The sequence below is a fragment of the Oncorhynchus masou genome, chromosome 1 (genome assembly GCF_036934945.1).
Source record: "Oncorhynchus masou masou isolate Uvic2021 chromosome 1, UVic_Omas_1.1, whole genome shotgun sequence".
Lineage (NCBI taxonomy): Eukaryota > Metazoa > Chordata > Actinopteri > Salmoniformes > Salmonidae > Oncorhynchus > Oncorhynchus masou.
This window is the reverse complement of record NC_088212.1, coordinates 45,301,698-45,324,096: the sequence shown is the minus strand read 5'-3', so window position 1 is coordinate 45,324,096 and position 22,399 is coordinate 45,301,698. Positions and strand designations below refer to the sequence as shown.

Here is a 22,399-nt window from a genome sequence, read left to right as displayed (position 1 = left end):
ATAGAACATTATACCGGGAGCTGAGAAAACCAGGTCTCCAACATACAACGCATGGGTGGAAATAAGACAATGAGCGGAGATGCGGTGAGGAGATACAAAGCCTGCTGCAGTTACAAAACAATATATTGCTATTGTTAGAGAAGCAGGTGGCTGGGAACTTGGAGGGAAAAGTGTTGTGATGCAGAAATAAAGAGTAGTGGAAGGAAACTTAACAGCTTTCTGGTGGCATAGTGTGTCTGGCTGAAGGCTGAAGAGGGAGATTGGAGAGAAAGTACAGCAGGGGGCTGCTGTCAAGCCACACCACAGCTCCCGCTTAACAATGGCCAGGGATGAGCTGCTACAACTGCTGCATGAAGAACAGGAAGGGATGGAGGGATGAGGGAGGGAGGGATGGATTAAAACCGATTCAGAGGGAGGAGGGAGGAAGAGAGGCACAGAGAGGGAGGGAGGGGATGAGGAGGAAAGAGAGATGGAGTGAGATAGGGAGGGAGGCAGGGGAGGAAAAACAGGAGTGGTGGAGAGAAGGAAGGAAGGAGGGAGTGAGTGAGTGAAGGAGGGTAAAGCTCATGCATTTTCCAGTACTTCACTACCTGTCACGGCAGAGCCTGGGATTCCAGTGATGGCTGTGGCAGCTGTGAATGGAAATCCACACTTAGGACAGGAGCTAGGGCTGGATTCACTGAGATTTGAACAATATCTGCCAATAACACCTGACACCTGACATGACATATTGGATTTGGCATCTCCTGCTGTCACACTTTGAAATCTTGATCTGCATTTGATGAATTAGTGAAATCTCTATACTTGTGTCTGTGCTGTATCTACATGTTCCGGTGTTAGGTTAGCAATAACACAAAACTCCTATAACTCAAGCGGAAATGAATTACTTCTGGAAACAATTAGAAACACAACAGTGATAACAGATAACTTATTTTAAGTGATCTCAAATATTATTTGAACCCAGTTCTGCTCTCCACCCTGAAAACTAGCATCAAGATCTTAGCCTCTCAGCCAGGCATGAAAGGGTCCAGGCTCCCACTACACTTATCTTTACGCGACAGGCTAAATGTCAAACATTAGTTCCATCCACCCTATCAGCGTTTGTTGATTCTGCTTAAAAGCTACACACCCATATTTAATGAATCAGCTTCTTGGGACCCCTCTCCTCAATCGTCCAGGTCTTCATGCTTGCATTAGAAGCAAGGAGGAAATGGGTCCCCAGGGGCAAATAATCACTGACGGTTTTCTCTTTAAAGACACACTGCATCACTAGTTAGGAGAGGACTATGTGAGAGCCTAGAGCAGGGCTCTCCAACCCTATTCCTGGAGAGCTACCGTCCTGTAGGTTTTCGCTCCTACCTCAGTTTATAAACCAGCTAATTATTAGAATCAGGCGTTCTAGATTAGGGTTGGAGTGAAAACCTACAGTACAGTAACTCTCCAGGAACAGGGTTGGAGAGCCCTGGCCTAGAGGGTGTTCCACTGCCTTTTTATGCTGCAAAATATTCGGGATTACTTACTGTAAATGTAAAGGAAAGTGCTGTAATGGTGATTGGATAGATGGTATATGTATTGAAGTTCAATATTAGGCCAGTGTCTAATTACAAAAAATGACCAGGGAGATCAATATTGTAAAGTTTTTGTTTTGCTTTAGAGGAAAGCAAAATCTAAAACCAATCAAGAGATAGGCAGAGATGTTCACATTTAAAAAACACATTTACAAACCATTTACAAATCACATTTATATTGAAATTAAGGTGAAGTATTATTATGTACTTGTAGAACTGACCCACTCATCTCTTCTTCTCTCTCCAGGGGGCCGACTCCTGTTCCTTGTGTTGTGGTTTAGCCTGGTGCCTCGAGGAGCAGAGGGCTGCCCGGTCAAATGTGTGTGTTACAGTGAGCCACGGCCCACCGTGGCATGCCAGCAACAAGGACTGTTCTCCATCCCTAACGAGATCCCTGTGCAGAGCCAGCGGATATTCCTCCAGAGCAACAAGCTGACCGTGGTCCGCTCCACCAGCTTCAGCTCTGTGCACAACCTCACCGTCCTCTGGATGTACTCCAACAACATCATCCACATCGAAGCTGGGGCCTTCTATGGTCTGGAGCGGCTGGAGGAGCTGGACATTGGGGACAACAGTAACCTGAGAATCATCAGCCCCACGGCCTTCAGGGGCCTGTCCAAGCTCCACACCCTCCACCTGCACAGGTGTGGCCTGTCGGAGTTACCTGTTGGAGCGTTCCAGGGACTGTTCTCCCTGCAGTACCTTTACCTGCAGGACAATAACCTACTGGCCCTGCACGATGACACTTTCCTGGACCTGGCCAACCTCACCTATCTCTTCCTGCACAACAACAAGATCAAGACCGTATCGGACCACATGCTGCGTGGCCTCATTAACCTTGACCGCCTGTTGCTGCACCAGAACCGGGTGATCTACGTCCAACCAAGAGCATTCAGTGACCTGAGAAAACTGACCACACTGTTCCTGTTCTACAACAACCTGACCGTGCTGACTGGGGAGACCATGGACCCACTGGGGTCCCTCCAGTACCTGCGTCTCAACGGGAACCAGTGGGTCTGTGACTGTCGGGCCAGGACCCTGTGGGACTGGTTCAAACGCTTCAAGGGCTCCAGCTCAGAGCTTGAGTGTAACATCCCACTGGAGTTGTTTGGGAAGGACCTGAAACGGTTGAAGAGTGATGATCTGGAAGGGTGTGTGGAAACTCCTCAGATCCAAACCCAGCTCTTCAGCTCCAACCTGTGGTCTGGAAAATTTCCCTCCACGGAATATCCTCTGGGAAATGGAATTCCCAGGTGTTGTCTTCCAGATAATGATAAGTCCTCTATCATCTCCGAGAAAACCATCCCTGACCCCTCATCCTACAACAGCCGCCAGATCACCAACAACCCCCTCAAGGAGAAGGAGAACATATCCAAGACCAAATTCAGAGAGCAGGAGCGAACAAAAAATGAGACCACCCGGAATAAGCAGAGTCTCAACGACGGGCCTCTGGGGACTCTGTCCAACAACCTTGACCAGTCCTTAGTCCAACTGCAAGATCTGGAACCTTCTACAGCCCCAACCAGGAAGAAAAAGAAGTGCACTAAAAAACCCAAATCCGATGCACAATGTCTCAAAGGCCATGGATCTACAATGCAGGTGGAGCTGAGTTTTATCTTCATGTCAATAATCTGGTTCTGGTTCTCTATGGTCATGTCTTAGGACATTAGGGCCTGGGATGGGATTCATGCTAAATAAACATTGTTGGGACTCACAGATTGTTATTAATGCTCATGACAATGATACAGAATCTATCTGCAGTGATCTCTGACCTCCACTAACAGCCCAGAGACTGATAACACAGGAAGTCAGGTTTGGACCCATCGCCAGGGTAACAAGGACTTACGATAATAAAGAAGTTAACAAAAAAGGATGCCTTTACAGAACATGTCTCATCTAATGTATATAACAAATCAGTGCCCAAAATTGTTTGTTCTGTATGTACTGTACCTTGTCTAAGCTACACCACTTTGGAGACTCTCCTTATTCCTTTTTCTGTCTCAAAAGCTTTTACTGCTGAGACAGTGACTGCTGAGACAGACCACAAAAAAATGAATAAAAAATAACATGAATTCAGAGGGTCTGAACGAACACAAAGAACGTTTACGGTCTGTTTGTTGAAAAATAGATTTTCACTCCCCCATTATTTATTCAAAAAGTGTTGCATTTGTCGGGTACTGTTATGTTTTTTATGTTTATAAGTAAAGACAAATGTTTATTCTCTCCCCAGTTTGAGTTGTGTTTTCATCACAGTATGGGTACGGGTAGCATTGGCTAAAATAATGCTGTCTAAATGTTTCACAGAGATTGCAATGGAATCATAGATATGCATTTTATTTTACTTGTGTACAAGTATGAATATATTATGAATAAAAGTTATCCTTTCCTATAGCTGGTTGGTTATTGATGTGTTATTTTTAGGCACTGGATGATTGCTCTCATTTATAACTAACAATCACACAGAATTCAACAGCATTAAAGATAATCACTCAGGACTACTCAATCATAAACTCAGCACAAAAAGTAACGTCCTCTCACTGTCAACTGCGTTTATTTTCAGCAAACTTAACATGTGTAAATATTTGTATGAACATAACAAGATTCAACAACAGACATAAACTGAGCAAGTTCCACAGAAATTGAATAATGTGTCCTTGAACAAGGGCGGGGGAGGTCAAAATCAAAAAGTAACAGTCAGTATCTGGTGTGTCCACCAGCTGCATTAAGTACTGCAGTGCATCTCCTCCTCATGGACTGCACCAGATTTGCCAGTTCTTTCTGTGAGATGTTACCCCACTCTTCCACCAAGGCACCTACCTGCAAGTTCCCGTACGTTTCTGGGGGGAATGGCCCTAGCCCTCACCCTCCGATTCAACAGGTCCCAGACGTGCTCATTTGGGATTGAGATCCGGGCTCATCGCTGGCCATGGCAGAACACTGACATTCCTGTCTTGCAGGATATCACGCACAGAACAAACAGTATGTCTGGTGGCATTGTCATACTGGAGGGTCATGTCAGGATGAGCCTCCAGGAAGGGTAACACATGAGGGAGGAGGATGTCTTCAAGTAATGCACAGCATTGAGATTGCCTGCAATGACAACAAGCTAAGTCCGATGATGCTGTGACACACCGCCCCAGACCATGACGGACCCTCCACCTCCAAATCAATCCCGCTCCAGAGTACAGGCCTCGGTGTAACGCTCATTCCTTCGACGATAAACGCGAATCCAACCATCACCCCTGTTGAGACAAAACCTTTTTGCCAGTCCTGTCTGGTCCAGCGACGGTGGGTTTGTGCCCATAGGCCACATTGTTGCAGGTGATGTCTGGTGAGGACCTGCCTTACAACAGGCCTATAAACCCCCAGTCCAGTCTCTCTCAGCCTATTGCAGACAGTCTGAGCACTGAAAGAGGGTTTGTGCATTCCTGGTGTAACTCTGGCAGTTGTTGCCATCATGTCCCTGTCCAGCAGGTGTGATGTTCGGATGTACCGATCCTGTGCAGGTGTTGTTACACGTGGTCTGCCAGTGCGAGGACGATCAGCTGTCCATCCTGTCTCCCTATAGCTATGTCTTAGAAGCCTCACAGTACGGACATTGCAATTTATTGCCCTTAGGCAAGTTCACGCAGATGAGCAGGGATCATGGGCATCTTTCTTTTGGTGTTTTTCAGAGTCAGTAGAAATGCCTCTTTAGTGTCCTAAGTTTTTATAACTGTGACCTTAATTGCCTATTGTCTGTAAGCTGTTAGTGTCTTAACGACTGTTCCACAGGTGCATGTTCATGAATTGCATGGGAAACAGTGTTTAAACCCTTTACAATGGAGATCTCTGAAGTTATTTTGATTTTTACAAATTATCTTTGAAAGAGAGAGTTTATATTGCTTCCGCAGACTAATGCTTACAAATGTAATGTAATACTGTACATGTCCAAACATACAGTAGGCCTTTGGCAGTGTCTGAATTCATTCGCACATACAGTAATAATTATGAGACCTTATTATACATTCTGTGTGATCTAATGGACATCATGACGTAATGAATTACCTAAATAATAGCAGAGGCAGGTTTCCTCTTACACTGCCAACTCAGATATTACATCATCAACATTCAACATTCATAAAAATGTACAACAGCATTATGTTATACTGTTTGAATGAGGTATGTGAAAAATATACACCTCATAATACTATAAAAAGATCCCTCAGATGTTTTCAGCAAAAACTGCCCACAGCTCTATAGTGAACAACAGCTAGTGAAACCTCACATTACACTTCACCTATGTGTACAGTAAGTAGACCGTAATCTCTCCCTCAGTTAATCTGTAATCTCTCCCTCAGTTCCTTCTAAAGTCCAGTGGTTCTTAACCTTGTTGGAGGTACTGAACCCCACCAGTTTCATATGAGCATTCACCGAACCCTTCTTAATTGGAAAAATAAAAAATATTTTTCAAATTCAAAACATAGGTATATATTTTACTGGTGCACAAAATGAACCGTGCATCAACATCACTGTGTTCAAAGAACAAAATCATCAAAACATGATTTTCACGCAAAAACAAAAACATAATAATGAATATTTACTGCAAATCAGTGTGACTTCTGCTGTTGCCTTTCAGAGACCAGTTCAGAAATGAGCGGCTTCACCTTGGCAAGGGCTACTCTCATGTCATTTTTGCAACAAAGTCTGTTCCTTTTCTTTGTTTTTTTGGTCCAGCATCCTCGAAAAGGATTGCTCGCAAAGATATGTTGTAACAAACGGTATGAAAATCTCCAGAGCTTTCTTAGCAATAACAGGGTACGTTACCATTTGTTGACACCAAAACGTTGAAAGCGTTGTTGTTCTGAAGAGTTGCAGTTGTACCTGGCTCTGCTGAATTTCAATGATTTCATCGAGGTATTCATCATTGACATCTGTTGTCTCAACACTAAACGTGAACGGCTGTCTCACCCATGCTGGATATGACTCTCTTGTAGGGAAGTATCCATCGAGAGACTCGAGCTCATCTAAGTGCGTGGCAATTGCTTGCTTCAGTTCCGCGGGTACAGAAATGTATCCCGATTCCAGGTACATCTTCGATCTTAGTTTGCAAAGTTATCGTTCTCTGTTCGTCGTTTCCATAACGGTAGCTTTTTTTAAAGCCTTCAGGTTTTCCCCCGCTTCGATGATGTTGACTCCACCGCCCTGCATCTTTTGATTGAGATGATTGAGAGCTGCGAAGATATTAGCCATGTACGCTAAAATGAGAATGAACTCAGAATTTTTGAAGCAATCTGCATGACAATGTTAGTGCTCTTGCAAAAACAGGGCTAATTCCACACGCACGGCAAAAACACGATTCAGCACCTGTCCCTGGGACACCACCGAACGTTAGAATGGTTCAGAAGTACCTCGAATTCAGAGCCCATTTCTTTACACAGCTCACTGAAGATGCGGTGCCTCAGAGCACTAGTTCGCACATAGTTCACGCATTCCACTACAATTTTTAATACTTCTGCCAGTTTTGGAGGCAAGTTTTTTGTTGCCAACGCATGCCTGTGCAGGATACAATGCGTAACAATGATGTGTGGTGCATCAGCTTACACTAGCACACCAAAACCAGACTTTCTTCCCAGCATGACTGGAGCTCTGTCCGAACAAACTGCAGAAACCATATCCCACGAAAGATTGATGTCTTTGAAGAAGTCATCCACAAGTATCTTCACATCGGCTGCCTTAGTTGTTGTTGTAAGAGGCTTACAAAATAAAAAATCTTCCTTTATCACGTCGTCTTTCACCTAGCGCACAAATACAGCAAGCTGGCTTAGATTGGAAACGTCTGTGGTCTCGTCGAGTTGAAGGCTGAAGCAGGGCGTGTCATCACAAATCATATAAGTCGGATGTGTGTCTTGACCTCTGCCGAACCCCTGAGACTGGTTCGATCGAACCCAGGTTAAGAACCACTTCAAACAACCACTTTAAACAGAATGCAGGCCCACATTCTGGCCCATTTTCTTCCTTGAGGCCCCCATTATTAGCCAAATAATGATCGTTCTGTGCAAGAGCCCCAACTTAGACAGGCCCACTGCGTAAAGATGGACCAGCTCTATTGACAGTCCGTTTCTGGCCCAGGCCTACTGTGGATAGGAAGGCTCATTGTTTGTGGCTGATTACAGAGTGCTTTGTCAAAAGTGGCCTGATCTCAAGCCCCAGTATTGTAGTACTCCACATTTACTTCTTTCTCCTCTCAGTCCTCTACGTGATAATGGCGTCCGCCGCCAGATGAGTTACATGCTGTCTCCACTGTGTTTGTGTGTGTGAGGTCATAGCCTGGAGACCACATGTCATACTTTTCACCTTTCACTATTTTTCTGTCTTTTACATTATTTTTTCTTTCTCTACTCTGTGGGAGGCTAAAGGCCTCAACACTGCTATGTCTATAGAGAGTGCCCATACACCTTTTATTACACCTTTCATTATGTCTATAGAGAGTGCCCATTCACCTTTATTATGACCTCTAAAAGGTATTTTATTCTCAGCTTTTTAACTTTGTGGGGGTTTAAGTGTATCTGGTCTAATGTCATCAAAGTTGATATGTCTGTAAAGAGTATGCCTACCCTTAGCACTTTTCTCAAAATATGCTTTTGGTGTGACCTCTAAAATCTATTTGAAAAAGCACGACACAGAATAATAGGTCATAAAAGCCCATTTGGTATAGCTTTAACACTGTTTCTTTGTTCAAATGCCCTGCATGTGTCAAGTTGCTTGAGCATTAACTGCAGACACAGTATGCCACTTGCATGAAATGCCTTGGGGCAACTGACAGAAAGATCAAATAAGATTTATGTACAGTGCATTCGGAAAACATTCAAACCCCTTCCTTTTTTCCACATTTTGTTACGTTACAGTCTTATTCTAAAATGGATAAAATAATAATTTTCCTCTCATCAATCTATATAAAATACCCCATAATGACAAGGTGAAAACAGGTTTTTAGAAATGTTTGCAAATGTAGAACAATAAAAAAACAAAATACCTTATTTACATAAGTATTCAGACCTTTTGCTATGAGATTCGAAATTGAGCTCAAGTGCATCCTGTTTATATTGATCATCCTTGAGATGTTTCTATAATTTGATTGGAGTTCAGCTGTGGTAAATTTAATTGTTTGAACATGATTTGGAAAGGTACACACCTGTCTATATAAGGACCCTGTAACGGTTTTCTTTGGTTGAAGGAGAGTCGGACCAAAATGCGGCGTGGCTATTTAGATTCTTGTTTAATGAAAAAACAACTAAACATAAACACTACTAAACAAGAAACGTAACACGAAAACCGAAACAGCCTATACTGGTGCAAAGTAACACACAGACAGAAAAAAGGACAATAAGGACGATCACCCACGAAACCCAACACCAAACAGGCTACCTAAATATGGTTCCCAATCAGAGACAGTGAATAACACCTGCCTCTGATTGAGAAACATATCAGGCCAAACACAGAAACAGACAAACTAGACACACAACATAGAATGCCCACTCAGATCACACCCTGACCAAACAAAACATAAAAACATACAAAGCAAACTATGGTCAGGGTGTGACAGTACCCCCCCAAGGTGCGGACTCCGGCCGCAAAACCTGAACCTATTGGGGAGGGTCTGGGTGGGCATCTGTCTGCGGTGGCGGCTCTGGTGCTGGACGTGGCCCCCACTGCACCATAGTCTTTGTCCTCCACCTTGTCCGCTTCCTTGGCCTCCAAACTACGGCGACCCTACTATATAACCCCACTGGACTGAGGGGCAGCTCGGGACAGAGGGGCAGCTCGGGACAGAGGGGCAGCTCGGGACAGAGGGGCAGCTCGGAACAGAGGGACTCTTCAGACTCCGGCAGCACCGGACAGGAGGGAGACTCCGGCAGCAGCGCCGGACAGGCGGGAGACTCAAACAGCAGCCCCAGACAGGCGGGAGACTCCAACAGCAGCGCCGGACAGGCGGGAGACTCCGGCAGCACAGGAGAGGAGGAAGGCTCAGGCAGATCCTGGCTGGCTGGCGGTTCTGGCAGATCTTGGCTGACTGGCGGATCTGGAAGAGTCTGGCTGACTGGCTGATCTGGAAGAGTCTGGCTGACTGGCGGAACCTGGCTGACTGGCGGATCTGGAAGATCCTGGCTGACTGGCGGATCTGGAAGAGTCTGGCTGACTGGCGGATCTGGAAGAGTCTGGCTGACTGGCGGAACCTGGCTGACTGGCGGATCTGGAAGATCCTGGCTGACTGGCGGATCTGGAAGAGTCTGGCTGACTGGCGGATCTGGAAGAGTCTGGCTGACTGGCGGATCCTGGCAGACTGACGGCTCTGGCTGCTCCATGCTGACTGGCAGCTCTGGCTGCTCCATGCTGACTGGCGGCTCTGGCTGCTCCATGCTGACTGGCGGCTTCTTGACGGCTCTGGCTGCTCCATGCGGCTCTGACTGCTCCATGGCTCTGGCTGCTCCATGCAGACTGGCAGCTCTGGCGGCTTCTTGCAGACTGGCAGCTCTGGCGGCTTCTTGCAGACTGGCAGCTCTGGCTGCTCCATGCAGACTGGCAGCTCTGGCAGCTCCTTGCAGACTGGCAGCTCCTTGCAGACTGGCAGCTCCTTGCAGACTGACAGCTCCTTGCAGACTGGCAGCTCTGGCTGCTCCATGCAGACTGGCAGCTCTGGCTGCTCCATGCAGACTGGCAGCTCTGGCTGCTCCATGCAGACTGGCAGCTCTGGCTGCTCCATGCAACTGGCAGCTCTGGCTGCTCCATGCAGACTGGCAGCTCTGCAGCTCCATGCAGACTGGCAGCTCTGGCTACGCTGAACAGGCAGGAGACTCCAGCAGCGCTGAACAGGCAGGAGACTCCAGAGGAGAGGAGGAAGGCTCTGGCAGCGCTAAACAGGCGGGAGACTCCGGCAGCGCAGGAGAGGAGGAAGGCTCTGGCCGCGTGTAGAGGCGAGGCGTACTGTAGGCCTGATGCGTGGTGCTGGCACTGGTGGTACTGGGCCGAGGACACGCACAGGAAGCCTGGTGCGGGGAGCTGCCACCGGAGGGCTGGTGCGTGGAGGTGGTACTGGGTAGACCGGACCGTGCAGGCGCACTGGAGCTCTTGAGCACCGAGCCTGCCCAACCTTACCTGGTTGAGTACTCACGGTCGCTCTGCCAGTGCGGCGAGGTGGAATAGCCCGCACTGGGCTATGCAGGTGAACCGGGGACACCGTGCGCAAGGCTGGCGCCATGTAAGCCGGCCCAAGGAGACGCACTGGAGACCAGATGCGTAGAGCCGGCTTCATGGCATTTGGCTCGACGCTCACTCTAGCCCGGCCGATACGCGGAGCTGGAATGTACCGCACCGGGCTATGCACCCGCACTGGGGACACCGTGCGCACCACAGCATAACACAGTGCCTGCCCGGTCTCTCTAGCCCCCCGGTTACCACAGGAAGTTGGCGTAGGTCTCCTACCTAGCGTCGCCCTACTCCCTGTGAGCCTCCGCCCAAGAAATTTTTGGGGCTGACTCTCGGGCTTCCATCCGCGTCGCCGTGCTGCCTCCTCATACCAGCGCCTCTCCGCTCTTGCCGCCTCCAGCTCTTCTTTGGGGCGGCGATATTCTCCTGGCTGTGCCCAGGGTCCTTTACCGTCCAGTTCGTCCTCCCATGCCCATGGTTCCCAATCAGAGACAATGACTAACACCTGCCTCTGATTGAGACCCATATCAGGCCAAACACAGAAACAGACAAACTAGACACACAACATAGAATGCCCACTCAGATCACACCCTTACCAACCAAAACATATAAACATACAAAGCAAACTATGGTCAGGGTGTGACAGACCCACAGTTGATAGTGCCTGTCAGAGCAAAAACCAAGCCTTGAGGTCATTGGAGGTCGACAAGAACAGTGGCCTTCATCATGCCTAAATGGAAGAAATTTGGAACCGCCAAGACTCTTCCTAGAGCTGGCCGCCTTGCCAAACTGAGCAATCGGGGGAGAGGGACCTTGGTCAGGGAGGTGACCAAGAACTGAATGGTCACTCTGACAGAGCTCCAGAGTTCCTCTGTGGAGATGGGAAAACCATTTCTGCAGCACTCCACCAATCAGGCATTTATGGTAGAGTGGCCAGACGGAAGCCACTCCTCAGTAAAAAGCACATGACAGCCGGCTTGGAGTTTGCCAAAAGGCACCTAAAGGACTCCAGACAATGAGAAACAAGATTCTCTGGTCTGAGGAAATGAAGATTGAACTCTTTGGCCTGAATGCCAAGCGTCACATCTAGAGGAAACCTGGCACCATCCCCACTGTGAAGAATTGTGGTGACAGCATCATGCTGTGGGAATATTTTTCAGCGGTAGGGACTGAGAGACTAGTCAGGATCGAGGGAAAGGTGAAAGGAGCAATAAAGAGAGATCCTTTATGAAAACCTGTTCCAGAGCACTCAGGACCTCAGACTGGAGTGAAAGTTCACCTTTCAACAGGACAACGACCCTAAGCACACAGCCAAGACAATTCAGGAGTGCCTTCGTGACAAGTCTCTGAATGTCCTTGAGTGTCTCAGCCAGAGCTTGAACCCGATCAAAAGGCTAGCTTTTTCAAACAGAAATGTGCATCATGCAGCACTAATTCCAAAAAGTTTTGGGACACCGTAAAGTCCATGGAGAATAATAGTACCTCCTCCCAGCTGCCCACTGCACTGAGACTAGGAAACACTGTCACCACTGATAAATCCACGATAATCGAGAATTTCAATAAGCATTTCTCTATGGCTGGCCATGCTTTCCACTTGCCTACCCCAACCCTGGCAAACAAAGCCCCCCCTGGTTCTCCTTCACCCATATCCAGACAGCTGATGTTCTGAAAGAGCCGAAAAATCTGGATCCCTAATCACCTGGGCTAGTCATATCTGGACCCTCTCTTCCTAAAAATATCCAGGGCCATTGTAGCAACCCGCTGTCAATAACTATTCTGTTCAACCTCCCTTTTGTATCGTATGAGAATCCCAAAGATTGGAAAGCAGCCGCGTTCATCTCCTCTTCAAAAGGGGAGACAATCTAGACCCAAACTGTTACAGACCCATATCCATTCTGCCCTGCCTTTCTAAAGTCTTCAAAAGCCAAGTGAACAAACAGATCACCGGCCATTTCAAATTCCACCGTACCTTCTCCGCTGTGCAATCTGGTTTCCGAGCTGATCACGGGTGCACCTCAGCCACGCTCAAGGTCATAAACAATATCATAACCGCCATCGATAAAAGACAGTACTGTGCAGCCATCTTCATCGACCTGGCCAAGGCTTTCGACTCTGTCAATCACTGTATTCTTATCGGCAGACTCAACAGCCTTGGTTTCTCTAATGACTGCCTCGCTTGGTTCACTAACTACTTCTCAGATAGAGTTCAGTGTGTCAAATCGGGCAGTCTCTATGGGGGTGCCACAGGGTTCAATTCTCGGGCCAACTCTTTTCTCTTTATATATCAATGATGTCACTCTTGCTGCGGGTGATTCTTTGATCTCTATGCAGATGACAGCATTCTGTATACAACTGGCCTTTCTCTGGACACTGTGTTAACAAACCTCCAAACGAGCTTCAACGCCATACAACACTCCTTCTGTGGCCTCCAACTGCTCTTAAATGCTAGTAAAATTAAATGCATGCTCTTCAACCGATCGCTGCCTGCAACCGCCCGCCCGACTAGCATCACTACTCTGGACGGTTCTGATTTAGAATATGTGGACAACTACAAATACCTAGGTGTCTGGCTAGACAGCAAACTCGCCTTCCAGACTCACATTAAACATCTCCAATCCAAAGTTAAATCGAGAATCCACTTCCTATTTCTCAACAAAGCCTCCTTCACTCATGGTGCCACACATACCCTTGTAAATCTGATTATCCTACCGATCCTTGACTTCGGCAATGTCATTTACAAAATAGCCTCCAAATTGATGCAGTCTATCACAGTGCTATCCGTTTTGTCATCAAAGCCCCATATACTACCCACCACTGCGACCTGTATGCTCTCGTTGGCTGGTCCTCACTACATATTTGTCGTCAAACCCACTGGCTCCAGGTCATCTATAAGTCTTTGCTAGGTAAAGCTCACCCTTATTTCAGCTCAACATAGCAGCTCACCATAGCGACACCCACCCGTAGTGCGCACTCCAGCAGGTATATTTCACTGGTCATCCCTTTCCTTCCAGTTCTCTGCTTCCAATGACTGCAACGAATTGCAAAAATTACTGAAGCTGGAGACTTATATCTCCATGACAAACTTTAAGCGTCAGCTGTCAGAGCAGCTTACCGTTCACTGCAGCTGTACAAGACCGTCTGTAAATAGCCTATCCAACCAACTACCTACCTCATCCCCATATTTGTTTTTGTTTTTCTGCTCTTTTGGACATCAGTATTTTCTAAGTGCACATTCTTATCTGTCCATATATCGCTCCAGTGTAATTACTTCGCCACTATTGACCTATTTATTGCCTTACCTCCTATTGACTGTATGTTTGTTTATCCCCTGTGTAACTCTTTGTTGTTGTTTTTGTTGCACTGCTTTGGTTTATCTTTGCGAGGTCGCAGTTGTAAATGAGAACTTGTTCTCAACTGGCCTACTTGGTTAAATAATGGTGAAAAAATGAAAAAACATCTCTGGAGAGATTTGAAAACAGCTGTGCAGTGACACTCCCCATCCAACCTGACAGAGCTTGTGGATCTGCAGAGAAGAGTGGAAGAAACTCCCCAAACACAGGTGTGCCAAACTTGTAGCGTCATACCCAAGAAGGCTGTCATCGCTGCCAAAGATGCTTCAACAAAGTACTGAGTAAAGGGTCTGAATACTTATGTAAATGTCATATTTCAGTTTTGAATTTTTAATACATTAGCAAACATTTCTAAAAAACGGTTTTTGCTTTGCCATTATGGGGCAATTGTGTGTAGATTGTTTTGAAAAAAACAAACAATTTCATCAATTTTAGAATAAGGTTGTAACAACAAAATGTGGAAAAGGTCAAGGGGTCTGAATACTTTCAGAATGCACTGTATATTTCAATCCATGAAGTCTATATTGCTAATGATTTCAGTGTATATGATAAATTGGCCGAATATTCAAAGAAATGACACCCACATGGCTATTTTAATCTTGACCGTGGTTATAATACAGAAACATTTAAGTCCAGTAATTTTTACACATCCAAAATGCACATAAAGTGTATGTACAGTGATGTGGAATTTGAATGTCATCCATGGACTCATCCCAGAGTACTTTGACAAGGAAAACAGCCTCTAGCAAAACAGCCCTGAGGGCATATAAATCTGAGCCAAATTAAATTAAGAATTTGTCGCCAATCCTGGATCTACCTCACCCGGAAGCGAAAGAGAGGATTAGAAAATCTGACTAGTTACAAATGTAGTGGAAAAAGGTGATACTAGCAACTAGCGACTTGGACGTACTGCCAAATTCTCTAAAACGACGTTGGAGGCGGTTTATGGAAGAGAAATGAACATGCAGTACTCTGGCAACATCTCTGGTGGACATTCCTGCAGTCAGCATGCCAATTGCATGCTCCCTCAAAACATAAGCTATCTGTTGCATTGTGTTGTGTGACAAAACTTTACATTTTAGAGTGGCATTTTTTTTGTCCCCAGAACAAGGTGCACCTGTATAATGATCATGCTTTTTAATCAGCTTCTTAATATGCCACACCTGTTAGGTGGATGGATTATCTTGGCAAAGGAGAAATGCTCACTAACAGGGATGTAAAACAAATACAATAAGAGAAATATGCTTTTTGTGCGGATGGAACATTTCTGGGATCTTTTATTTCAGCTCATGACACATGGGACCAACACTTTACATATTGCGTTTATATTATTGTTTAGTACATGTGAATTCTTAAAGAGATGGTTTAAGGCTTAAGAGGGCGTGAACAATGTTGAATGGGCCTAAATAAAGAAGAGCTCTCTAGAAAGCGTGAAAATCAATCAAGGGCATTTTCCTTCTACTTGTCCGCGAAGTGGCATAACAAGTTTATCACATTTAAAGAAGCATAACTTTCCCATGTTTCCTCCAACTGCATTGTGATATAACTGTAAAAAATAAAAAATATAAACCAAAGCTCACCTTCCTGAATTCAGTCACATTTGGCATTGCATTTTTAGTAGAAATAATTTTAGCAGTTATTTGTTGTTTATATTTCGTAATTTGGTGATATTTAACATATTTTCATTTAATCCAGTTTGCTTCAAAGACAGTGATAAGCAGTCACAACGACAAAGAATAAATGGCTGCAGTCCAGACAGAACATTCTCCAATATTCTATAAAAGTGACCTGCCTACATGTCTTCATGCATATTCTGTTTGACTCTCCACATCTCCTTAAAAGAACAGCACCCTTTGATCATGAGTAATAAGACATTTCTCTCAGCATAGGCTTATATGACAAGGTTTATGCTGCTCACTGCTTACCACTGAAGGACCTCAGACATATAAAGAAGGCTAAAACAGTTGCTTGCTTTTCGGTCTGCTCATCTTTCTCTGACAAGCACACCTACAGTACATGCACACCCACATACATGTGTACATACAGCACACACTCATGCACACGCACACACATACACAAACACACATTCATACATTAGGAAAGGCCCTGAAAGGTTCAGTGATGTCACAAACCAGTGCAAAAAAAAAAATAAACTCCAGCCTTCACAAGCAATTTTTCTCACTCAGTCTTCCGAAAATGTTCTTTCTTCCTTTCTTTATGTAATCCAGAGAGAGGAGAGGACACACTGTACTCTGATGATTCTGGTTCACAGGAGTTTGTACATAATTATTACGCCAAATTTGCTGAGCTGGCATTTTCTAGTGCACAGTGTCAGAAAGCATAGGGCTCTGTCCATCAGTACAGCTGCCTACGGTGATGCTCGGCGAGCAGATGGTTCATCAATGTCACCCTTCTCCTCTCTGACGGTCACACGGCGCGGCACAGTGGAAAATGCAACCTAATTTAAATACCTTGTGAGCATTTGACAGACTTGTGAACATTTGCTAGAATCAATCGGGAAATCCATTGACCTTCAGCATGTCAGGACTTCTAGAAGTAGTGTGTGGAGGAGTTATGCGCAGAGAGCAGGGTAGTTTGATACATGGATATTTATTCCCAAACAACAGAGTGTCGGTCAACGCCACACACACGGCGCTAAAAGACCCAGTCCAAAACAAACAGGACGAAACAGTTCAGGAAATAAAATCCACAAAATATACACACACCAATAACAGAAAAACAAGTCCGCACAAAAGCCGGCGAGCTTACCGGGTGTAAATTGACCAAAACCCAAACAAGAAACAGGTGCAACTAATCAGACAACACTAATTGAAACAGAAAAGGGGATCGTTGGCAGCTAGTAGGCCGGCGACAACTGTCACGCCTTGGTCATTGTATTTTGTGTTTTCGTTATATATTTGGTCAGGCCAGGGTGTGACATGGGTTTATATATTGTATTTTCGTATTGGGGTTTGTAGTATTTGGGATTGCGGCTGAGTAGGGGTGTTGTATAGGCTTGGCTGCCTGAGGCGGTTCTCAATCAGAGTCAGGTGATTCTCGTTGTCTCTGATTGGGAACCGTATTTAGGTAGCCTGGGTTTCACTTTGTATTTCGTGGGTGATTGTTCCTGTCTCTGTGTTAGTTTCACCAGTCAGGCTCGGTCACTTTTGGATTTTCGTTTTTTCTTGTATTGGAAGAGAAAAGAACGAGCGCCATTGTCCTTGCGGAGATGGTGCTAAATACATCATCACGGTCGGTCCCTGGGATTGGGCTGGCTAACACGATTCATTTTGCTTGGAAGTAAAAAGGAGTTGGAGCCGTTAGGACGAGAATCTTTTGGAAGAATTATATTGATGGGGATTCTAAAGCTGACGGTGAAGGACGTGTTTTGTTTCCAAGGCAACTCGTTGGAGGGAGCATACGACGTCGCGCTATATACGGAAGAAAAACATGATGATATCCTTAGAAGGGCAAGAGCAGTGGGAGGTGAGAGGCCGATGTGCCACTACGAAATATCAAGTCTGGCGAAGAATAACTTTAGGGTTGTAACTGTTAACATTTACAACCCTTACGTTAAGGATGAAGAGGTGAGGGCTTTTCTGAGGAGATACATGGATAACGTTTCCTCAGCTAGGCACCTCAAAGACTCCCTTGGGTTTTGGAATGGGAGGAGAGGTTTCCAGGCCCTCCTCAGGGAGGACCCAAAGGGACATGGTGGATACCTTCATCCTCCTGCTATGTTCTCCCTTGGGGCTGACAGGGGGACTTTGTTTTATGCACGTCAGCCCCCATTTTGCAGGCGCTGTATGGCCTATGGACACATTTTCGCCTCGTGCGGAATGAGAAAATGCAGATTTTGTGGATCTGAGGATCACGAGGCGAGGGATTGTGACAAGCCTAAGACATGCCATGGGTGTGGCTCATCAGCACACCTGTGGCGAGGGTGCCCGGCCCGTCAGAGGTCATATGTGTCTGCGGCTGGGGGGGGAGCAGGAGCGGGGGATGGGGGAAGAAGAGGAGGGGAAGGAAACATGCCTCATGGCAAGACTACAAGTCCAGAGGGGAAGGCCACAAGGAAGGAAGAGGAGCAAGAAGCGGCGGATGGAAGAGAGAAGGAAACGGAAGGCACGGGAGTAGGAGAACCAGGAAAAGCGGTGGAAGAAGGCAACCGAGTGGAGGAGAATGAGAGAGAAGAAAGTGAGGGAGGAATGGTAGAGAAGAAGACGGTGGAAGAGCAAGTGGACTGGGGGGAAAGTGACATGGTGGAAGAGATGAGGGGTATGGTGGAGGAGCTGGCTGGGGGAGGGGGTGGTATCTCTCCACTGCCGCCATCACCAAAGAAGAGAATGAAGAGGAGGGTGCGATTGGCCGACAGTGAGGGGGAGGGGATGGCCAAGAGAGTGATGGGGGTGGGAGAAACCTCTGGGTTGCTGCTGGTTTCCCAAGACTCTCAACTTCATTTGGGTGGGGACACACCTAACAAGACTCAGGACTGGGTACAGGAGGAGGTGGGGAGTTTTTTTGTTTGGGGACTCAGCCTCCCCAATTTTTTTCCAAACCAGCTGCAACACTGGGGAGGGGAGGATTGTGGGGGTAGACCCAGGGTGCAGGGCACCCCGAAGCCAAACACTATTCCTGCATCCTGGGATGGTGTGATGGAGGAAGAGGGGGATGTCGGGATTACAGATGGTGTTCTCACCGGTAGATATGGAGCAGGGGAGCTTCGGGTGAGTCTCCTGTTTTTGTTTTTTTTCTGTCTGAGTTTAGAATTTGAGTGTATTACATGTTTTATTTTTTTTCATGGAGTCTAATTTTACTTTTGTTAGTTTAAATGTAAGGGGTTTAAGAGATATTGTTAAGAGGATGGTGGTTTTTAGTTATTTGGAGGGTGTGGGTTTTGATTTTTGTTTTTTACAGGAGGTTCACCTGAGGGATGGAGGGGATGTTAGTAGATTTAAGAGGGAGTGGGACAAGGGAGAGTCGGTTTGGGGTGTAGGGGGGGTGCACTCATCGGGGGTAGGGATTTTGTGTGGGCAAAGGGAGGTAAAAGTGGAGGATTCCTTAGTAGTAATGCAGGGGAGGGTTATAGGGGTGGATGTCACGATAAGGGATTGTAAATTTAGATTAGTGGTGGTGTATGGGCCACAGGTGGTGGCAGACAGGAAGGAGATGGTGGACTGTCTGACGCCCCTGTGTGTTACAAATAGGAAATTAGTGATAGGGGGGGATTTTAATACAGATTTAGGAAGAGGGGGGATAACAGTGCAGGCGCCATTGCTAGGCTAATGGCTTGCCATGGTCTGGTAGATGGTGGTATGCACACTACTCCGAAAATGGACGGTCCTACATGGCGTAACTCCAGGGGGGTTGAGCGGAGGCTTGATTATATTTTTGTACCCAGGTCTTTGGGAAAGTTGTCTGGGCGGCTGTTGCCTGTTTTCTTTTCAGATCACGACGGGGTGCTCCTGCAGGTGGGGTCGTCAGTCTGCCTCTTTGGTAAGGGGTACTGGAAGCTAGATCGGGATGTGCTGGAGGAGCAGGCTTTTGTTGACGTGTTTTATGTTTTCTTTAGGAGGCTTGAGGGTCTCCGGTCCATGTGCGAGGGGGTGTTAGAGTGGTGGGAATTAGTTAAAGTGAGGATTAGGGCTTTTATAATAGGGTATTGCAAGAGGAAAAAAAGGGAGGAGAGGAGGGAGGTGGATCGTATCCAAAGGTTAATTGAACTCGAATACGAGGCAGGCAACCTCGGCGGGTCATTTGACTGGGAGAGATCCTCAACCCTAAAGGCGCAGCTCAGGGAGTTGCAGGAGCGGAAGGCTCAAGCTTTCCTGGAGCGTGCGCATAGCGGCTTTCTAGAACATAATGAGACTTGTTCTGCTATGTTCTTTAAGTTGGTTAGGGCAAGACAGAGTAGGAAGGTAATGCATGGTGTTAGGGAAGAAAATGGTAGTATAGTTAGAGAACCAGAGGATATGGTCAGGGTGACAACTGATCATTTCCAAGGTTTATTTAAGGAAAGGGAAATAGATGTAGAGCAGGGAAATGTGTTTTTAGAACACTTGTCCAGGTGGTTGCCGGAGGACATTAGAGAAGTGATGGAGGCCCATATTTCTCTAGAAGAGGTTGAGAGCGCTCTTAGGAGGATGGGAAAAGGGAAGGTGCCTGGGATGGATGGGCTGCCGGCTGAGTTTTATCTCAAGTTTTGGGGTATACTTGGACCAGTGGTCCTCGAAGTCTTGAAGGCCATCCTTGAGACGGGGGTCCCGGGGGGATCAATGGCTGTTGGTGTGCTGTCACTTTTATATAAGAAGGGGAAGTAACTGACCTTGGCAACTGGCGGCCGTTGACCATGCTGTGTGTAGATTACAAGCTACTTGCAAAGGTTTTAGCAGACCGGTTGCGCACAGCCCTTCCCTACGTCGTTCATGAGGATCAGACATGCGGGGTAGAGGGCCGCTCTATTAGATGGAACCTACAGTTAATCAGGGACTCCATCGCTTGGGTTGAAGATAGAGGACTGCCTTTTATGGTAGCAGAGCTAGATCAGGCGAAAGCCTTTGATCGCATGAATAGATCTTTTTTATTCAGAGTGTTAGGTCGATTAGGATTTGGGGAGAAGTTTATAGGATGGATTCGTACATTATATGTCGGAGCGGGGTGCCGAGTTAGTGTAAATAGTCACTTGGGTGACGTTTTTGACCTCTCGTCTGGGTTCAGACAGGGGTGCCGGCTCTCCTCTTCGTTCTGTACATGGAGCCTCTGGGGGCTGCCATTAGGGCAGACACAGGGGTGGAAGGTCTGCTGATCCCTGGAAGTGGTGGACTGCATGTTAAGATGACGCAGTACGCCGACGACACTTCCTTGTTGTTGTGCAAGGACTCGTGCCTGACAAGGTCCCTTGCCATCTTTGGGGATTTCACTCGAGCGTCGGGAGCAGTTCTGAACCATGCAAAGTCTTCCGTCAAGTTTTTCGGAAGATGGCGCGGTAGAACGGATGTGCCTGTGGGGTTATCTCTCTGTGAGGGGGCCCTGAGGATTCTCGGGGTCCATTTTGAGACCTCCGGCTCTGCGACGCTAAACTGGAACATGCGTATTGCAGTGGTACAGAGGAAGCTAGCAATGTGGAAAGCTAGGTATTTGTCTTTTATGGGCAAAGTCCTGGTCCTAAAGGTGGATGTGTTGCCGTCGCTTTTGTATTTGGCATACATCTACCCATTGCCGGCTTGTCTGAGAAGGCCTCTAGTGAAGCTTGTGTTTCAGTTTATGTGGAGTGGCAGGTATGAGTGGGTCACCAGGGCACGCATGATCTGTCCCATCGGGGAGGGAGGTAGGGGGGTACCACATTTCCCCCTCAAGCTGGACACAATTTTTGTTTATTTCTTGTTAACGGAGCTTTCTCAGCCAGTGATACACCCGTCCGGTTACCTTCTGCAGGTATTTTTCTCGTATCAGGCGAGAAGCATAATGGTGTGGTCTAACACGGGTCCTCGGGCGGAACAGCTGCCGTGGCACTTTGGTCATGCGGCCAAGTGGCTGCGTGCGCACCCTGAGGTTGAAGTTGCCCGAGTAGGTTTAGATCATAGGCACCTGTACGAGGAGGTCAGAAAGGCAGAGAGTCGGGCGCCTGTAGTAGGCATCTCGGAAGCGGTCTGGGAGGGAGTGCAGGTGCGGGGTCTGGACAACAGGCTCAAGGACCTGAATTGGTTGAGCCTTCATAAGTGTTTGCCGGTACGTTCCATCTTGTACCGGTTTAGTTTAGTGCAATCACCCACCTTTCCAAGATCCTCTTGTGGCAGGGAGGAGACTGTGCGTCATGTCTTTTGGGACTGTGCCTTTGCCGGAGTAGTATGGGCTAGGGCACGGGTGTTGTTAGGTTTGGTAAAGGGGGATTTTGTATTGACGTGGGCCAGGTTAGAGAGGGGTGTAGGGAGAGTGAGAGGGACGGATAGGGACAGGTTTCTGCTCTGGCTTCTCATCAGTCTCTTTAAACGGGGGCTGTGGGAAGCAAGGCTGAACATGGAGAAGACAGGGAGAGATTGGGGGGTGGAAGGGATAGTGAGAAGAGTGGAAGGAGATTTGAGGGGAGGATGAAGAGGGAGGAGAGGAAGTGGGGGCAGCATGCTGCTCGGGAGAGGTGGAAGGGGGTTTAGGGCTGGGTGTCATTTAGATTTGTAAAAGGATAGATTAGGGACGGGGAGATAGGGAAAGGTGTTTTGTAGGGTGACGGGAGGGAAGATGCTCCCCTGAGGTTTTGTTTGGGGTTTATGTTTAGTTTAATTTAATTAGTTTAATTAA

The 22,399-nt window shown here is 46.9% G+C and overlaps 1 protein-coding gene across 1 annotated transcript in view; it reads left to right on the top strand.

Moving 5' to 3' along the window:
• The window catches only part of LOC135554393 (reticulon-4 receptor-like), a 117,726-nt gene extending 113,767 nt beyond the window's left edge, over nucleotides 1–3,959 (top strand). Inside the window, exon 2 of the mRNA XM_064986724.1 lies at nucleotides 1,816–3,959. Within this exon, the coding sequence (XP_064842796.1) occupies nucleotides 1,816–3,230 (1,415 nt within the window). The 3' untranslated portion in view covers nucleotides 3,231–3,959. The remainder of the gene's footprint in view (nucleotides 1–1,815) is intronic.
• The last annotated feature ends 18,440 nt before the right edge of the window (nucleotides 3,960–22,399 follow it).